The following is an 18,530-nucleotide window of genomic DNA, read 5'->3' on the forward strand; positions in this document are numbered from 1 at the left end:
CACGCGAATAACTTTCCGTAGTCTTTTTAAAGCAACGTATTCAGACTTAAGTGTTGGATATCTGTGCACAATTTCGCAGCAGGTAAAGTTTTTTTGTTGTTGGATGAAACGCTGACACGGTGGTCAATTGAATTCCAACTTGCGATGAGACGATTTAGTGCTATTTACTCGCATGAAACACAACCAACAACTCACCAAATGTGACGTATAACCAACGGGACTCAGGAATGTTTGGAAGGTGAGATTATCCATGGCACAGTTACAAATTGGCAAGTAGGCTACACTGTTGTCTTTTTAGGAGGGTGGAGTTTAGGAGTGTCCTTTTGAGAGAGATTTTCAACAGGTTTCTTCTCTCAGTAATGTCTAATTTCTCACTTCACGAAACGACTAAGGCTATGTTTAGACGGGCAGCCCAAATCTGATATATTTCCACTAATTGGTCTATTGACTAAGCACAGATTTTTTTAAACAAAACTGTTCTGGTTGGTCAAAATACCTATTGAGAAAATATCAGAATTAGTTTGCCTGATTTAACGCAGCCCATGTAACGTTCAACGGTAACATTAGTGCCGCTAACGTTACTCACTAAGCTGAGCTCTTTTGGTTGTCTTTTTTTAGTGCATGGAATCATGACATATATTCGTTGTTTTAGTGAATATCCTTTCAAAATAAGAAAATACATTCTTCATTACCCTGGAATTGTGTGACAGTCAGAACGAAGCACGTGATTACCAAACCAGCTTTCTGTTTCATTGTCTATAATTAAACCATACGTTTCAATCAAACGACACGTGCAGTTCATGGTTGCATTTATGAAAAACGATTTAAATTATTAACCTTACGATTCACACCAATTGTTTTGCTCCACGTCAGGGATTCATCAGTCAACCACTGTCAATTTAGTGTGTTCTGCTTTCACATTACTAATGCCATGGATGCTTTGACTGAAATAGTCATACATTCAAGCTTTTGATCTTTTGTCTGCTTATTTCCTATTAACATTTTAGATGTCTTAACGATAAGCTCTTCCTGCTACTATTTTGTAATTGGCAAAATGACACATGCAAATAACCTATCTTTTGACTCACAAATACTCTAAAAAGTCCAGTTGACTGAGAAGCTATATTGAAAAGGCTGTATAGTATGTGTTTTTGTCTGGCTATATCAACTGGACTGTGTGTGTGCTTATGCTGGGCTATCCTGAGTGAAGAATGCCAGACATTCTTTGATGTATTGCATTGGATTTGCAAAGGATACCTGGCATAGCGTGTTGCCTAGGTAACTCCTTGAGGGATGAGTCAGTGAAGCAATGTCCAATTTGAAGAAACACGTTTGTAGTCCATGTCTAGCAATACAGTTGAATAAGGTGATTTCCTAGGAACAAGAGGATAAACCTTTATAACACATCGGGCAGCTGTACAATAGATGAAGCTGAATCTCCCTTGGCTTTCACTTAGTTGTGCCACACAGTGGTAGATATCTAGAACAGCATCCTTAACTCTCACTCACTCACGGATAACCTTTGTATGAATTCAAGCATGCTTTTTTAGGACACATGCCTACGAGATGAATGTGCTAGGTCAAGTAAACAGTGGTCCATTGCTATGGTCGGAGGAGTGCTGACATTAAATCAAGCACTTGAGGAGAACTGAATTAATGGACCAACCGTCTGCGCAACATTTCAGTCAGTAACACCCCAGGCTGGTGCCGACAAACGCTGTTTCATAGATAATGGCAAAAACCTACATTTGACTTAGCAGAAGTTGTAGCTATATTTGTTAAGAAAGAAAATTGGGAAGTGTTTGAGTTATAAGATGATAGAGTAGACTGCACTCCTGAGCAAGTTCACCTTTTCTGTCATGGCCTCAATGTATTTTCAGTAAGCTTTTTCTAAATTAAATCATTGATACCAAGGGCATTCATGTCCTGTAAATACCATGATTAGTAGTGCCACGGTTCCATAGTGCAAGCAGCCAGATTGTGTTTAGGTGACATTTTAAGGATTAGGCTCAGGCAGCATAAAGTATTTTCACTAATTGTTTCCCTCAAATACATCTGTGTTATTTTACATTGCGTTTAGTGCCAGATCCACAATCCTAAAATGCACTGTATACTCCCTAATGAAAAATCATAGTTTCAAAAAAGACTTCTCTTTGTATAGCTTTATTATAGTTTTGGTTGGTGCATAGCTCTAGAAATATACGTTTTGGAGTCACTGTATTGGCTGGACAACTTCAGTTATTGGTTGTATAAAAAAGTCAAAAAGGTTTAAGTACTTGGGCCTCTACTCAATAGACAATTATTGAAACAAATTCTGTCTTTTTGTGCTAAATTAACAATCAGTTTACTTTAACGTGTGACTACCATTTGCTCAGTTAAATGCAGAACTATGAAAAACTTGGTTTTGTCTAACCTTCAATAGTGAATTTCTGTTTGTCTTACATTGCTCCACTGACCCAGGAATGTGAATTCTTCACTAGGGCTGTGGTGCTGGAATTGAAACCGTTCCGTATTTTCACAGTATACAGTTCCTTCAGAAAGTGTTCACACCCTTTTACTTATCCACATGTTACAGCCTAAATTTAAAATAGATTAGATAAGGTTTTTGTGTCACTGAGCTACACAATACGCCATCATTTGAAGGTGGACATATTTTTAATTTTTTTTAGATTATTTTAGAAATTTTAATAAATGTAAAGCTGAAATGTCATCAGACTAAGTATTCAACCCCTTTGTTATGGCAAGCCTAAATAAGTTCAGGAGTAGAAATGTGCTTCACAAGTTTCATGGACTCATTCTATTTCCAATAAAAGTGGTTAACATGATTTTTGAATAACTACCCTATCTCTGTACCCTACACATACAATTATCTTGAAGGTCCCTCAATCAAGTAGGGAATTTAAAGAACAGATTCAATCACAAACGCCATGGAGGTTTTCCAATGCCTCGCAAAGAAGGGCACCAATTGGTAGATGTGTCAAAATAAACAAAGTAGACATTTGGCTATGGTGAAGTTATTAATTACACTTTGGATGGTGTATCAATAGACCCAGTCACTATGAAGATGCAGGTGTCCTTCCTAACTCTGTTGCCGGAGAGAAGGAAACCGCTCAGGGATTTCACCATGAGGCCAATGGTGACTTCTAACAGTTCCAGAGTTTAATGGTTGTGATATGAGAACTGATGATGGACCAACAACATTGTAGTTACTCCACAATACTAACCTAAATGACAGTGAAAAACAGGAAGCCTGTACAGAACCTAATATAATATTCCAAATCGGCTTGAAAATCAATGGCAAGACTTAAATGGCTGTCTAGCAATGATCAACAACCAACTTGACAGAGCTTGAAGAATTTTAACAAGAATAATGGGCAATTGTACAATCCAGGTGTGCAACCAAGAAGGACTCGTAGCTGTAATCACTGCCAAAGGTGATTCTAACATTTATTGGCTCAGGGTTGAATACGTATTTGAATGAGATTTCATTTTCAATAAATTAGCTACAATTTCTAAACATGTTTTGACTTTGTCATTATGTGTTTGTGGGGGGGGGGATGATGTCTTAAATATATTTTTTAAAATTCAGGCTGTAATTTCTGAAGGCACTAAGAACTCAAAAATAACCCTTTCTTTTCTTGTAACCTAGCACCATTTCACAGATCAATACAAGTTGTTGCCTCGCATAAAAAAAGTTCTGCATAGCAACGTGTGTTTTGAGGATGAGTCAGAGGATGGTGTCAAAGTGGAGCGTGTCTCCACATCCCTCCCCTCACAACTTAGTACACTATATAGGGTTCAGTTTGTGATGCAGCTCATATATATCCGTCCAGCTCTTTAGCCCTGGGGCCTCTGGCTCTGCCAGAGAGCTTTCCAAGTATAACACTGCCGTGGGTGGAGCGCCTGTCGTTCGGATCCAGTACACATCTCACTCCATCAAAATTAGTAAAAGGTGCTGGCCAAGCTCCTCCTTTTAGTCTCTCAGGATCACTGGACAAGCTCCCCCTTTTAGTCTCCCAGGATCACATATTCCTGCTCTTATTGTGGCTGCTGTGAAAAAGTAATCCATCCAGGTGGTAATAAATAAGGTGTGATGCTTGTTGTCCATCTAGTCTAAGCGGTAATGGGTATGATGCGTGTCAATCAAATGTTATTTGTCACATGCGCCACATACAACAGGTGTAGACCTTACAGTGAAGTGCTTACTTACAAGCCCTTAACCAAAATACCCCCAAAAAAGCAAGAGATAAGAATAAGAAATGATTAAAGAGCAGCAGTAAATAACAATAGCAGGGCTATATACAGGGGGTTACGGTACAGAGTCAATGTGCGGGGGCACCGGTGTCGAGGTAATATGTACATGTAGGTAGAGTTATTAAAGTGACAATGCATATATAATGAGTAGCAGCGTAGAAGGGGAGGGGGGGGTTGCAATATAATCTGACTGAGCATACAAGTATCTGACTGAGCGGTGGTAGGCAGAAGCAGGTGCGTAAACACTCATTCAAACAGCACTTTTGTGCGTTTTGCCAGCAGCTCTTCGTTGTGCGTCAAGCATTGCGCTGTTTTATCACTTCAAGCCTATCAACTCCCGAGATGAGGCTGGTGTAACCGAAGTGAAATGGCTGGCTAGTTAGCGCACGCTAATAGCGTTTCAAAGTCACTCGCTCTGAGCCTGTGGTTGTTTCCCTTGCTCTGCATCGGTAACGCTGTTTCGAGCGTGGCTTTTGTCGTTCTGTTCCTGGTTCGAGCCCAGGGAGGAGCGAGGAGAGGGATGGAAGCTATACTGTTACACTGGCAATACTATAGTGCCTATCACAACATCCAATAGTCAAAGGTTAATGAAATACAAATGGTATAGAGGGAAATAGTCCTATAATAACTACAACCTAAAACTTCTTACCTGGGAATATTGAAGACTCATGTTAAAAGGAACCACCGGCTTTCATGTTCTCATGTTCTGAGCAAGGAACTTAAATGTTAGCTTCCTTACATAGCACATATTACCCTTTTACTTTCTTTTCCAACACTTTGTTTTTGCATTATTTAAACCAAATTGAACATGTTTCATTATCTACTTGAGGCTAAATTGATTTTATTGCCGTATTCATTTTCAATAAATTAGCTACAATTTCTAAACGTATTATATTAAGTTAAAATAAGTGTTCATTCAGTATTGTTGTAATTGTCATTATTACAAATAAATGTAAAAAAAAAACGTCTTTAATCCGTATCTGCTTTTTTGGTCATCCAATAATCGGTATCGGTGTTAAAGTCACAATTGGTCAACCCTCTGTAGTGCCTTGCGGTCGGAGGCAGAGAAGTTGCAATACCAGGCAGTGATGAAACCCATCGGGATGCTCTCGATGGTGCAGCTGTAAAACCTTTTGAGGATCTGAGGACCCATGCCAAATCTTTTCAGTCTCCTGAGGGGGAATAGGTTTTATCGTGCCCTCTTCACGACTGTCTTGGTGTGCTTGGACCATGTTAGTTTGGTGATGTGGACGCCAAGGAACTTGAAGCTCACAACCTGCTCCACTACAGCCCCGTCGATGAGAATAGGGGTGTGCTCGGTCCTCCTTTTCCTGTAGTCAAAAATCATCTCCTTTGTCTTTATCACATTGAGGGAGAGGTTGTTTTCCTTGCACCACATGGTCAGGTCTCTGATCTCCCTACAGGCTGTCTCATAGTTGTCGGTGATCAAGCCTACCACTTGTGTCATCAGCAAACTTAATGATGGTGTTGGAGTTGTGCCTGGCTGTGCAGTCATGAGTTTGCAGGGAGTACAGGAGGGGACTGAGCACACTCCCCTGAGGGGCCCCCCTGTTGAGGATCAGTGTGGCGGATGTGTTGTTACCTACCCTTACCACCTGGGGGCAGCACCATCAGGAAGTCCAAGATCCAGTTGCAGAGGGAGGTGTTTAGTTCCAGGGTCTGTAGCTTATCGATGAGCTTTGAGGGAGAGGTAGAAAATGTCAGTGACGACACTTGCCTGTTGTTCAGCGCATGCTCGGAGGACACGTCCTGGTAATCCATCTGGCCCTGCGGCTTTGTGACTGATGACCTGTTTAAAGCTCTTACTCACATCGGCTGCGGAGAGCGTGATCACAGTCGTCCGGAACAGCTGATGCTCTCATGCATGTTTCAGTGTTACTTGCCTCGACGCGAGCATAGAAGTTATTTAGCTCATCTGGTAGGATCGTGTAATTGGGCAGCTCTCAGCTGTGCTTCCCTTTTGTAGTCTAATAGTTTGCAAGCCCTACCACATCTGACGAGGGTCGGAGCTGGTGTAGTATGATTCGATCCTAGTCCTGTATTGACACTTTGCCTGTGATGGTTCGTCGGAGGGCATAGTGGGATTTCTTACAAGCTTCCGGGTTAGAGTACCACTCCTTGAAAGGGGCAGCTCTACCCTTTAGCTCAGTGCGAATGTTGCCTGTAATCCATGGCTTCTGGTTGGGGGTACAGTTGAAGTCAAAGTTTACATACACTTAGGTTGGAGTCATTGAAACTCGTTTTTCAAACACTCCTCAAATTTCTTGTTAACAAAATATAGTTTTGGCAAGTCTGTTAGGACATCTACTTTGTTCATGACACAAGTAGTTTTTCCAACAATTGTTTACAGACACATTATTTCACTTATAATTCACTGTATCACAATTCCAGTGGGTCAGAAGTTTACATACACTAAGTTGACTGTGCCTTTAAACATCCTGGAAAATTCCTGAAAATTGTCATGGCTTTAGAAGTTTCTGATAGGCTAATTGACATAATTTGAGTCAATTGGAGGTGTACCTGTGGATGTACCTACCTTCAAACTCAGTGCCTCTTTGCTTGACATCATGGGAAAATCAAATGAAATCAGCCAAGACCTCAGAAAAAAAATTGTAGACCACAAGTCTGGTTCATCCTTGAGAGCAATTTCCAAAAGCCTGAAGGTACCACGTTCACAAGTATAAACACCATAGGAACATGCAGCCGTCATACCGCTCAGGAGGGAGACGTGTACCGTCTTCTAGAGATGAACGTACTTTGGTGCAAAAAGTTGCTGGAGGAAACGGGTACAAAAGTATCTATATCCTCAGTAAAACGAGTCCTATATCGACATAACTTGAAAGGCTGCTCAGCAAGGAAGAAGCCACTGCTCCAAAACAGCCATTAAAAAGCCAGACTATGGTTTGCAACTTCACATTTGGACAAAGATTGTACTTTTTGGTGAGATGTCCCCTGGTCTGATGACACAAAAATAGAACTGTTTGGCCGTAATGACCATCGTTATGTTTGGAGGGAAAAGGGGGAGGCTTTCGAGCCGAAGAACAGCATCCCAAACGTGAAGCACGGGGGTGGCAGCATCATGTTGTGGGGGTGCTTTGCTGCAGGAGGGACTGGTGCACTTCACAAAAAAGATTGTGTCATGAGGTAGGAAAATGATGTGGATATATTGAAGCAACATTTCAAGTTAAAGCTTGGTCTCAAATGGTTCTTCCAAATGGACAATGACCCCAAGCATACTTCCAAAGTTTTGGCAAAATGGCTTAAGGACAACAAAGTCAAGGTATTGGGCGTGGCCTTCACAAAGCCCTGACCTCAATCCTATAGAAAATTTGTGGGCAGAACAGAAAAGGCGTGTGTGAGAAAGGAGCCCTTACAAACCTGACTCAGTTACATCTGCCCTGTCAGGTGGAATGGGCCAAAATTCACCCAACTTATTGTGGGAAGCTTGTGGAAGGCTACCCAAAAAGTTTGACCCTAGTTAAACAATTTAAAGGCAAGGCTACCAAATACTACTTGAGTGTCTGTAAAATTTTGACCCACTGAGAATGTGATGAAAATAAATAAAAGCTGAAATCATTTTTTCTCCTATTATTCTGACATGTCACATTCTTAAAATAAAGTGGTGATCCTAACTGACCTAAAACTGAATTTTTACTGGGATTAAATGTCAGGATTTGTGCGAATATGAGTTTAAATGTATTTGGCTAAGGTGTATGTTAACTTCCGACTTCAACTGTTTGTACGTACAGCGTCATCGATGCACTTATTGATGAAGCCAGTGACTGATGTTGTGTACTCAATGCCAAAGGAAGAATCCCTGAATATATTCCAGTCTGTGGTAGCAAAAGAGTCCTGTAGTTTAGTATCTGCTTCATCTTTATGCGTGCCATCCATCCAGGTGGTAGTGGGTATGATGCGTGCCATCCATCCAGGTGGTAGTGGGTATGATGCGTGCCATCCATCCAAGTGGTAGTGGGTATGATGCGTGCCATCCATGCAGGTGGTAGTGGGTATGATGCGTGCCATCCATCCAGGTGGTAGTGGGTATGATGCGTGCCATCCATCCATGTAGTATTGGGTATGATGCGTGCCATCCATCCAGGTGGTAGTGGGTATGATGCGTGCCATCCATCCAGGTGGTAGTGGGTATGATGCGTGCCATCCATCCAGGTGGTAGTGGGTATGATGCGTGCCATCCATCCAGGTGGTAGTGGGTATGATGCGTGCCATCCATCCAGGTGGTAGTGGGTATGATACATTTACTGTTGCTTAATATAAAAAGTCAGGCAGACACACACACACACACACACACACACACACACACACACACACACACACACACACACACACACAGCACTAGACAGGGTATTAAACCATTTTTTAGTTTGTTTTTAGAGCAGTGGGTTATAGTAAAATGATGGGATTAAACACTGGTATGTTGATGTAGGGAAATGGGATGCAAATGGGAAACGCTGTCACAGTGACCTTCTCTAGTCCTGCCTGATGTTCAGGGCCACGTTCAGTATACAAATGTTGCAGATAGTTACACTTCTAGATGTCCTGAATCGAGCTGGCATGATACCTTTATATATCATGAACCTATTTCACATGCTGTTCCAAATTGTTCCCAACGGAATGCTCCTCTGGATAAACGGGGCCATTTAGTTTGACTCGTTTTGCTCTGTCTTCCACACGTCCCTTTTTTTGCAGTGGTTTAATTGCAATAGTAGCACATTGTAATTTCCAAACATTAAAAACAGGTCTCTGTAATAGAAATGTTGGCTATTGTGCTGCTGTGTGCTTATACGATCAACAGGTGGCAGTGCAGTATAAACTATTGGGCTTTCTTTTTTACCCAGTACAGTGTTGAAAAAGCCCACCAACTCTTGACTGGCTATATTGTTTTCATTTTATAAGCACAGTCATGTGGTATTGCTCCATGTTATCCACTCTTATTAAGCACATTAGTATTGCAGTTGTCCTAAGTTCCTGGTGCAGTATGGCTGATAGAAATAGACCTTTCATACCAGTTGACCTTTCAACTCCATTACTGGATATTGCGCTCCAATGACTAGGATTTTACGCCTGAGAGTGATGCAATTAATTGTGTTACTACCAATGAACCAATTTACAGTAGGCCAACATTTGCACAGAAGTTAGGAACTCAAGTTGTTTCTCAACTCTACAGTTTTGTTCAAATTATGTTTTTTTTTATTTAGCGTTTGTCCTTGTGCAACATCAAATCGCTTACCATTCATCATGGTTCATCATGCCACCTGCCCGCTGTGCCAGCCTTGCTGGAGAGAAATGGACCGAGCAGCACACACACCCTGGCTGTTACAGCTTAATTGCTACTGACACTGCCTCTCATCGGGTCCGGCCCTGTGCGAGTACTCCCTAATGGCTGGTTCTAGCTCGTCCTTGTCATTCCCTATTTTCTCTCTCTGTGTTGTGAGTGGATCCACTGTGTTCTATCTGTGAGGCAGCAGAACCTGCTCCTGTGATCCAGTACTGGGTTTAGATACTGCATATACCCCATTACATCATCTCACTGATCTAGTTTGAGGGCCCCCCAAAGGTGATTTTTGTATTTGTTTTAAATGTTGGACTGTCTGGTTAGATGTAAGATGGATTACTTTCTTAGTCTAGGTACAGGTCGTCATTATAAATAAGAAATGGTTGTTAATTGACAGGCTGGCCTCGTTTGAAAGACAATCTGCTGTATTTAGCCTAGCAGTGTGTAGGAAGTACATTATTTGTACTTGGCGTCACTTCTAATATTGGGTCAATGGGAAGGTTTGACCAGGGTTATTGGGGCGGCAGCGTAGCCTAGTGGTTAGAGGGGAAGGTTGCGAGTTCAAACCCCCGAGCTGACAAGGTACAAATCTGTCGTTCTGCCCCTGAACAGGCAGTTAACCCACTGTTCCCAGGCCGTCATTGAAAATAAGAATGTGTTCTTAACTGACTTGCCTGGTTAAATAAAGGTAAACATTTTTAAAAATTAAAATGATTTGTGTTTGGGGTAATGCTTGGGGTAAGCCCTGATAAACATCTCTTTCACTCTCCCTCTTGCTCGCTTTATATTTCTCCTCATCTCTCCCATCCTTCTCTCCCAGCAGTGATGCAGGGCTGAAGACGGCGCTGTCGGACTGGGACTCAGACATGGGCAGCACGGAGCGGCTGAAGGACAGCACGGACACACTGCTCAATGGAAACCGAGGAGACCAAGAGGGGGCCCAGCGCCTCGCACGACGGCTCTACCACCTGGAGGGCTTTCGCCGCTCCGACGTGGCCAAGCACCTGGGAAAGAAGTGAGTGTGTCCTACCCTCTACTGTTACCTAAACCAGGTCGCCTCTACTGTTGTTATCTAACTCAGGTCTCCTCCACTCCTTCTCAGACTCCAAGGAGGAGTGGCCAAGGACCTGGGGTCTGTTGCATAAAACATCTTCACTTAATTTCACCCATTTCTCTTAGTTTCCTTAACTTTAAGTTAGATGCGCAAAACATTTTAAGGTGAATTTCCCCCTTAAATTAAGTGAAAAATGTAAGGGTGCCCACAAGGCCCCTTAACTGCTTTATTCAGTATGGATATCAATGTAAACAGCATTTGTGGAGGTGAATATTGCTTTCATCTGTTCTGCTTACATAAGGAAAACCATCAACCAGCTAGCTACTTAGCTAAACAATGGAAGGTGCACAATCTATGGCTACAAAGTTAGCTGGCGTTTGTTTGTTTACTAGAATAATATCATTGCTTATCTAAAACACAGTTTTTGACAGGGAAATTACTGCTCTTTGCTGAAAATGTTGTGGTGCGGATAGTTATGAATTTCTTTCCATTTGTGATGAGTCAATGAAAGGTCAGCAAACACGATCTCCCAACCCTAGAAATCCCACACATGCAAAAATCCAGTATTTTATTTGCATGCTGGCATCAAAAATAGTCCTGGCTAAACAGCCGCCAATACAGGCTTGGTCTTTGCTTAATTTATGCATTTGTGGTCTCATCACTTTCTAGTTGCGTCGCCAATGCCTCCTTATTTAGCGCACTCCTTTTGACACTAGCTCTATGGGCCCTTGTCAAAAGGAGTGGACTAAACAGGGCATAGGGTGCCATTTGGAATGTAGCTTTGGCCAGGATTTCCTTTGGTTCTAGCGACTCATCCAATTTCCTAATGCTGCGGGTCTGCTTCCCTGCCAGGCCTGAACGTTGCTCTGGGGTGCAGCTGTTCTGCCTCTAGGACCCCAATCCTTTTATACACCCCCTCACTCCAGAAAAATAGCACCTCCTCCTCTCCACCTGCAATAACCGCAGCACACACACCTCTCACAGGCCTGTCAGACAAACACTTCAAAATGCCCCAAAATTTGACACCTCAGTGGTATTGATTACATATCACATTCTATAAATTATTATTTTGTGTCTAGGCTGCACCAGGGTTGATGTGTGTGTGTGGTGACAAGCACTACAAAGAAATAGAATATGCTTGTCCTGTCTCAAGGATTAGATTCTACTACATGACTCGCTACTGACCTCACCAGATGTGAAATACTTAAAGATTCACTACGTTGCAAAATCACGGGCATTAAAGGCTTTCCACTAGATGTTGGAACATTACTACGTGGACTTGCTTACATTCAGCTACAGAAGCATTCGTCTGTTTGGGCACTGTTAGGCGATTAGGCCTGGCTCGCAGTCGGCGTCCCATTTCCTCCCAAAGCGATTCGATGGTGCTCTGTGTAGGACAGTCAAGTTCTTCCACACAGATCGTGACAAACCATTTCTGTACGGACCTCGCTTTTTACACCGGGGCATTGTCACGCTGAAACAGGAAAGGGAGTTCCCCAAACTGTTGCCACAAAGTTGGAAGCACAGAATCTTCTAGAGTGGCATTGTATGCCGTAGTTCCAGGGAAGGGAAATCTGAACGCTAAGGGGCCTAGCCAGAACCATGAAAAACAGCCCCGAACCACTATTCCTCCTCCACCAAACTTTACAGTTGGCTCTATGCATTGGGGCAGGTAGCGTTCTCCTGGCATCCGCCAAACCCAGATTCGTCCGTCAGACTGCCAGATGGTGAAGTGTGATTCATCACTCCAGAGAACGCGTTTCCCCTGCTCCAGAGTCCATTGGCGGCGAGCTTTACACCACTCCAGCCAACGCTTTGCATTGCACATGGTGATCTTAGGCTTGTGTGCGGCTGTTCGGCCATGGAAACCCATTTCATGAAGCTTCCGACAAACCATGCTTGTGCTGATGTTGCTTCCAAAGTTTGGAACTCGATAGTGAGTGTTGCAACTGAGGACAGGCAGTTTTTATGCGCTTCAGCACGGTGCAGTCCCATTTTGTGAGCATGTGTGGCCTATCACGTTGCAGCTGAGCCGTAGTTGCTCTGAGACATTTCCACTTCAAAATAACAGCACTTACAATTGACTGGGACAGCTCTAGCAGGGCAAAAATGACGAATTGACTGATCAGTACTATAGTAGTTTATCTTGCTGTTCATGGCAATTTAAGATTAAGATCACAAGGTCCAATCGAAATTTGACTTCCACCTTGTGGGGGCCTCAGTGCCTTGCACAATGGCAGGCAATGGCATCTAGGATTTGATTCCAGCAACCCTCTGTTTGCCAGCCCATCAGACCCAGGATTCGAACTGGCAGTCCTCCGGTTACTGGCTCACCTCTGTAAGCGCGAGGCTACCGGCTGCCCCAATGTCATATAGCTGCCTCAGTTTAACCATGACATCAACTTGGAGTGCGTTGTTAAAGAAGTTGTCACAAAAAGATCTGACATGTTCAGAGATTCAGCTAATTAGCAATGTGTCAACATGGAACATCCCACTAACACCTCAAAAGGATATGGTTACTAAGTACCTTCACCTCCAAAAGGTACCAAGTACTTTAACACACACTCAGAACACTCTTGGAGCCACCAGCTGTCTCGCACTAGCTACCTTCAAACAAACACCTCCTGTGCTCTTTAGTATGGTTGATTCAGGAGAAGGTGGTCCATGCATAGGCCACCAATGCCTTGAATCCTCTTGACATCTGAGCCACTCATCCTGTCGGTTACGCCCCATTCACCAGCCCCGCGCTTGGACCACTCCCCTCACTTAGAAAGACGAACATGCCTAATGAGACGGGCAATTGGATCGCCACTTACCATTTGATCACATAGTGACTTCCCTTTTTCCGCAGAAACTGGCAAAGAGCAAATTCCTGTCTGCTCCATGGGTATAAATGGGGGGGAGGACCTGGTTGTTCTGCCTCAACCAGCCTTCCTTTGGAATTTCTGCTGCTACTTTCCTACAGAGCTTCACCACCATCCCCCAGAGGCCTCTTGTTCCAAGCTGCTGCGGACGCTGCCCTCACCCCCCCAGTACCTGTGTGGCACTCACCTGATCGACGCCCTCTACCTGGTGTGCGGAGAGAAAGGCCAAAAGAGACTCGGATCTTCTTCCAGAGTTCCTCTCGCTGAAATCGGTCCAGGAGAAGGAGAAGAGTACCAGATGGATATGATGGTTAAGAGAGGCATCTTGGATCAGTGCTGCCACAACCCCTGCAACGTTTTCCACCATAAGTAAATACTGCAACTGAAGCCTCGACGTCACACAGCTTGGCCTGCTTCACTCACTGCCCAACGCTCAGAGACAAAATCACGTGTCTCAAAGATCTGCTTTAAGAATAACAAAAGTTCTGTGAAAAAGAAAAAAAACTGTGACAACAATGTTGCTGGCTAGGTTGTTACTGTCACCGATAGGAGAAAGAAAAGGAGACTATTGCTCTCTTTCTCTTTCTAATAATCAGTGGAATAGTATCCTGGACCCTGATTTTTGTTTTTATTTTGTCATTTCAACTCCTAAGGTAATTTTAAAACTGATCTGGGACCAGGCTAGTGGAAATGAGTAGCATAATAACATCAGACCGGTCTGTTGCGTAATTTGACTGCTGTGCCAGAAGGCTCGGATTGGAAAGTTTTTTTCAAAAAGACAAACTGATGAGAATTGAGGCAAATTAGATAATCACCACCAATTATCATTTTAATTACACTTAGGAAATTGGGCAGAACAAATTAGGCTTATTAGCATATTTTAGTAAGACGTTATGAAATGGTATTGTCAATTGCCATCCTCAGCGACTTTGGGTTCTTTTATGAGCTCTATATAAAACCTATTGCACCAACATACGTATGCCAAATTCTGGAGAGCTACTCCCCAGTACACCCACTACAGTCAGTCAAACAGCCTGCTAACACCAGCCGCAAATCTGTGCAGCATGGGTGACGAGGCCTTCGCACATGTCCCCTCAGCTCTTCAACACTCAACCTTCACACGTGTCCCCTCAGCTCTTCAACACTCAACCTGCACACGTGTCCCCTCAGCTCTTCAACACTCAACCTGCACACGTGTCCCCTCAGCTCTTCAACACTCAACCTGCACACGTGTCCCCTCAGCTCTTCAACACTCAACCTGCACACGTGTCCCCTCAGCTCTTCAACACTCAACCTGCACACGTGCTCTTCAACACTCAACCTCCCCTCAGCTCTTCAACACTCAACCTGCACACGTGTCCCCTCAGCTCTTCAACACTCAACCTGCACACGTGTCCCCTCAGCTCTTCAACACTCAAACCTCCCCTCAGCTCTTCAACACTCAACCTGCACGTGTGCTCTTCAACACTCAACCTCCCCTCAGCTCTTCAACAGCTCTTCAACACAACCTGCACACGTGTCAGTCCCCTCAGCTCTTCAACACTCAACCTGCACACGTGTCCCCTCAGCTCTTCAACACTCAACCTGCACACGTGTCCCCTCAGCTCTTCAACACTCAACCTGCACACGTGTCCCCTCAGCTCTTCAACACTCAACCTGCAACCTGCTCTTCAACCCGTCCCCTCAGCTCTTCAACACTCAACCTCCGTGTCCCCTCAGCTCTTCAACACTCAACCTGCACACGTGTCCCCTCAGCTCTTCAACACTCAACCTGCACACGTGTCCCCTCAGCTCTTCAACACTCAAACCTGCTCTTCAACACTCAACCACCACGTGTCCCCTCAGCTCTTCAACACTCAACCTGCACCCGTGTCCCCTCAGCTCTTCAACACTCAACCTGCACACGTGTCCCCTCAGCTCTTCAACACTCAACCTGCACACGTGTCCCCTCAGCTCTTCAACACTCAACCTGCACCCGTGTCCCCTCAGCTCTTCAACACTCAACCTGCACACGTGTCCCCTCAGCTCTTCAACACTCAACCTGCACACGTGTCCCCTCAGCTCTTCAACACTCAACCTGCACACGTGTCCCCTCAGCTCTTCAACACTCAACCTGCACACGTGTCCCCTCAGCTCTTCAACACTCAACCTTCACACGTGTCCCCTCAGCTCTTCAACACTCAACCTTCACACGTGTCCCCTCAGCTCTTCAACACTCAACCTTCACACGTGTCCCCTCAGCTCTTCAACACTCAACCTTCACACGTGTCCCCTCAGCTCTTCAACACAACCTTCACGTGTCCCCTCAGCCTTCAACACACCTTGTCCCCTCAGCTCTTCAACACTCAACCTTCACACGTGTCCCCTCAGCTCTTCAACACTCAACCTTCACACGTGTCCCCTCAGCTCTTCAACACTCAACCTTCACACGTGTCCCCTCAGCTCTGGAACACTCAACCTGCACATGTCAAGGAGGCAGCTTCAATTTCCTAATTTAAAAACAACTGAAGACTGACCTATTCCAGCTAACTTTGGTTTGATTGCTTAATCTGCTTAGTCTGTCTTTGACATCAAAATATAACCTAATGCATAGTTTTTTTTCTTTCTACTTTTTGTTGTTTTTACCTGTTTTCCGGTGTGCGGTGAGGGTGGAGAATATACTCTACAGATTATTATTAGTATTCATTGGAATAACCCCAAAATGAACTGGCTGTCAGATGCACACAGATTTTTAAGGAGAGTCTCTGATCAAATACAGTGGTCTGTGTCGCCAAGGAAACCAACTCCTACATTGCTTTGTCCTTTATTCTGACTTCCCAGATACAGCTGTAGTGGCCAGTAATATTTGGTGTGTGTGTGTGTATATATATATACACAGTATATAAGTTACTATAAATACTTAACATGCGACTTGTAATTAGCCTATTAGAATGTTTTTCTGATTCCATAAAGATAATAAAAAATATACAAGCAAGCATTAGGCAATGAGTTGATGTTGACTAGCAAGAATTTGTCTGAGAATTGTCTATATCAAAGGCAGAAATTGTATTCAAATTGTGCAATGAATGGATTCACATACAAGGCGTAACGCTTAATTTACAAAGCATAATTCTAGGTGTATAGATCCTGAACTTGGAAGACAAAGCATGAACAAAGAGATTTGATCATATAACCTTCATCTGTGGACTGGGTACAGGATAAGAGAGAACAAAGGCATTTAATTCTGAAGGTGTCACCTTTCAACATAAAACCAAGACAGAATTCCTAAGACAAAAACCCTTTGCGTAATAGTAAATCAGAGTTCACCCTGTGCAGATGCAAGTTACCACCGAGATCATGCATCCATGGATAACAACAGTTATCTAGAGTAAACAAGTTTCAGATACCATACATGATGGATACTATAGAATTATTCTGTCCACTGAATACTTTAACAGATATGCATTTTGGCTAGTCCTTGGGCATTGTCTTTTGATCCTGGACCATTTGCCATGTAACTCCAGGTGTCAGAGCACATAAATTAGGGCCAAGCCGATAAAGCCCAGATAAAACCCAAGCTAGAGCCCCAGCCCCAGCTAGAGCCCCAGCTAGAGCCCTAGGTAGAGCCCTAGGTAGAGCTAGAAGAAAGTGGAGTTGTACTTGTCCTCTACAGTACATCATTTGTTGATTGAAACTGGAACAGGGTTGTTTTCTCTGTGGGCGTTCATAGAAACGCAAGTGTATTTTCCCCTTCTAAATAACAATGAATCTAACGCTGTGTAGAAGTCAAGGCCTGCTGTGTTTTAGGTATGAAAGTGATGTGCTCTGTACACGGCTCTGTACACGGCTCTGTACAAACCAGTGAGAGCCTGAGATCCTTGACCCTTTCAGGGTAGTGTGTGGGGAGTTTTGAATCCTCGTGGCAAGGCAACAGTTACCTATAAACTATTTACTTGTGAGTTTTGTTACTGGCAATTGTGGTCTTTGGTGTGTATCTAAACACCATCATCTTTCTTTCTTACAGCAATGACTTCAGCAAGATGGTTGCTGAAGAGTACCTTACATTTTTTGAATTTACAGGGATGACATTGGACCAATCTCTCAGGTAACCATTTATCACTATTGTAGCCATTCGACACATTTAGTTCAAGCATGAAGGCAACAAAGGCATTTCTCAAAAAATAGAGGTTTAATGCCTGCCACCCCGGTAATCCAAATAAATTACATCTTGATTTGACCAGTGTTTTGTTTTTCCTCAAGAGACCCAGGGTCCTCTTCGAGCCCTGATATTGATGTATGCACTTCATTTCATCTGACTTGCTGCTTCTGTGTCCTCAGATCTTTCTTGAAAGCTTTTGCACTAATAGGCGAAACCCAGGAGAGAGAAAGGGTTTTGATCCACTTTTCCAATAGGTACTATCAGTGTAACCCCACCGTCATCTCCTCACAAGGTACTTGTTAACTTCTTTGTGTCTATGCTACATGACTTGACAAGTGTTTTGAGTGATTAAACAAGATTGAATGACTGGCAATATGAAAAGTGCTTACCCAATGGCTGACATACCAAAGAGTTTGTCATATCTCAGTGTGTGCTGAAGGGTTACTATTTACTGTGTTAGTTCCACTAGTTATATACTGGGTGGCGCCAGCCCTGAATGCTGATTGACTGACAGCCATGGTATATGAGACTGTATACCATGGCTATTGGCAAAATATCTATATTTTTTTACTGCTCTAATTACGTTGGTAACCAGTTTATAATAGCATTAAGGCACCTCGGGGGTTTGTGTGATATACGCTTTGCGTCGTGCATAAGAACAGCCCCCTTAGCCGTGGTATATTGGCCATATTCCACTCCCCCTCGTTCTTCATTGCTTGATTATATCGTGTAGCTTCATTGGCTCAGTAGTCGTATTAGACTAGTCTTTCTAACAATGTCCATTTCAATGGAATCAAATGCATTGGTTTTTACCTTCAAATGCAATCTACAGTACTCCCCCAATACCAGTGTCATGTCTTCCATAGCAACAGTCTTAGTAACAACAAGCCTCTGACCAGTATG

At 43.4% G+C, this 18,530-nt stretch overlaps 1 protein-coding gene and 1 long non-coding RNA gene across 34 annotated transcripts in view; one reads left to right on the top strand and one right to left on the bottom strand.

Annotated features, from left to right (window-relative positions):
* The window catches only part of psd3l (pleckstrin and Sec7 domain containing 3, like), a 148,837-nt gene that overhangs the window by 60,915 nt on the left and 69,392 nt on the right, over positions 1-18,530 (top strand). For all 32 annotated transcript variants that reach the window (XM_052525159.1, XM_052525198.1, XM_052525187.1 and 29 more), the window contains exons 5-7: positions 10,392-10,586; positions 17,493-17,573; positions 17,807-17,919. In XM_052525159.1, coding sequence (XP_052381119.1) covers positions 10,392-10,586; positions 17,493-17,573; positions 17,807-17,919 — 389 coding nt within the window. The remainder of the gene's footprint in view (positions 1-10,391; positions 10,587-17,492; positions 17,574-17,806; positions 17,920-18,530) is intronic.
* On the bottom strand, positions 13,882-15,735 carry LOC127931732 (uncharacterized). 2 transcript variants are annotated; one of them, XR_008142769.1, is made up of 4 exons: positions 15,495-15,735; positions 15,387-15,458; positions 15,038-15,145; positions 13,882-14,783 (listed from the first exon to the last, which is right to left on the bottom strand). It is a non-coding gene; the product is annotated as an uncharacterized LOC127931732 (long non-coding RNA). The 2 variants fall into 2 exon arrangements; XR_008142768.1 differs by lacking the exon at positions 15,387-15,458.

The sequence above is a fragment of the Oncorhynchus keta genome, chromosome 9 (genome assembly GCF_023373465.1).
Source record: "Oncorhynchus keta strain PuntledgeMale-10-30-2019 chromosome 9, Oket_V2, whole genome shotgun sequence".
Classification (NCBI taxonomy): Eukaryota; Metazoa; Chordata; class Actinopteri; order Salmoniformes; family Salmonidae; genus Oncorhynchus; species Oncorhynchus keta.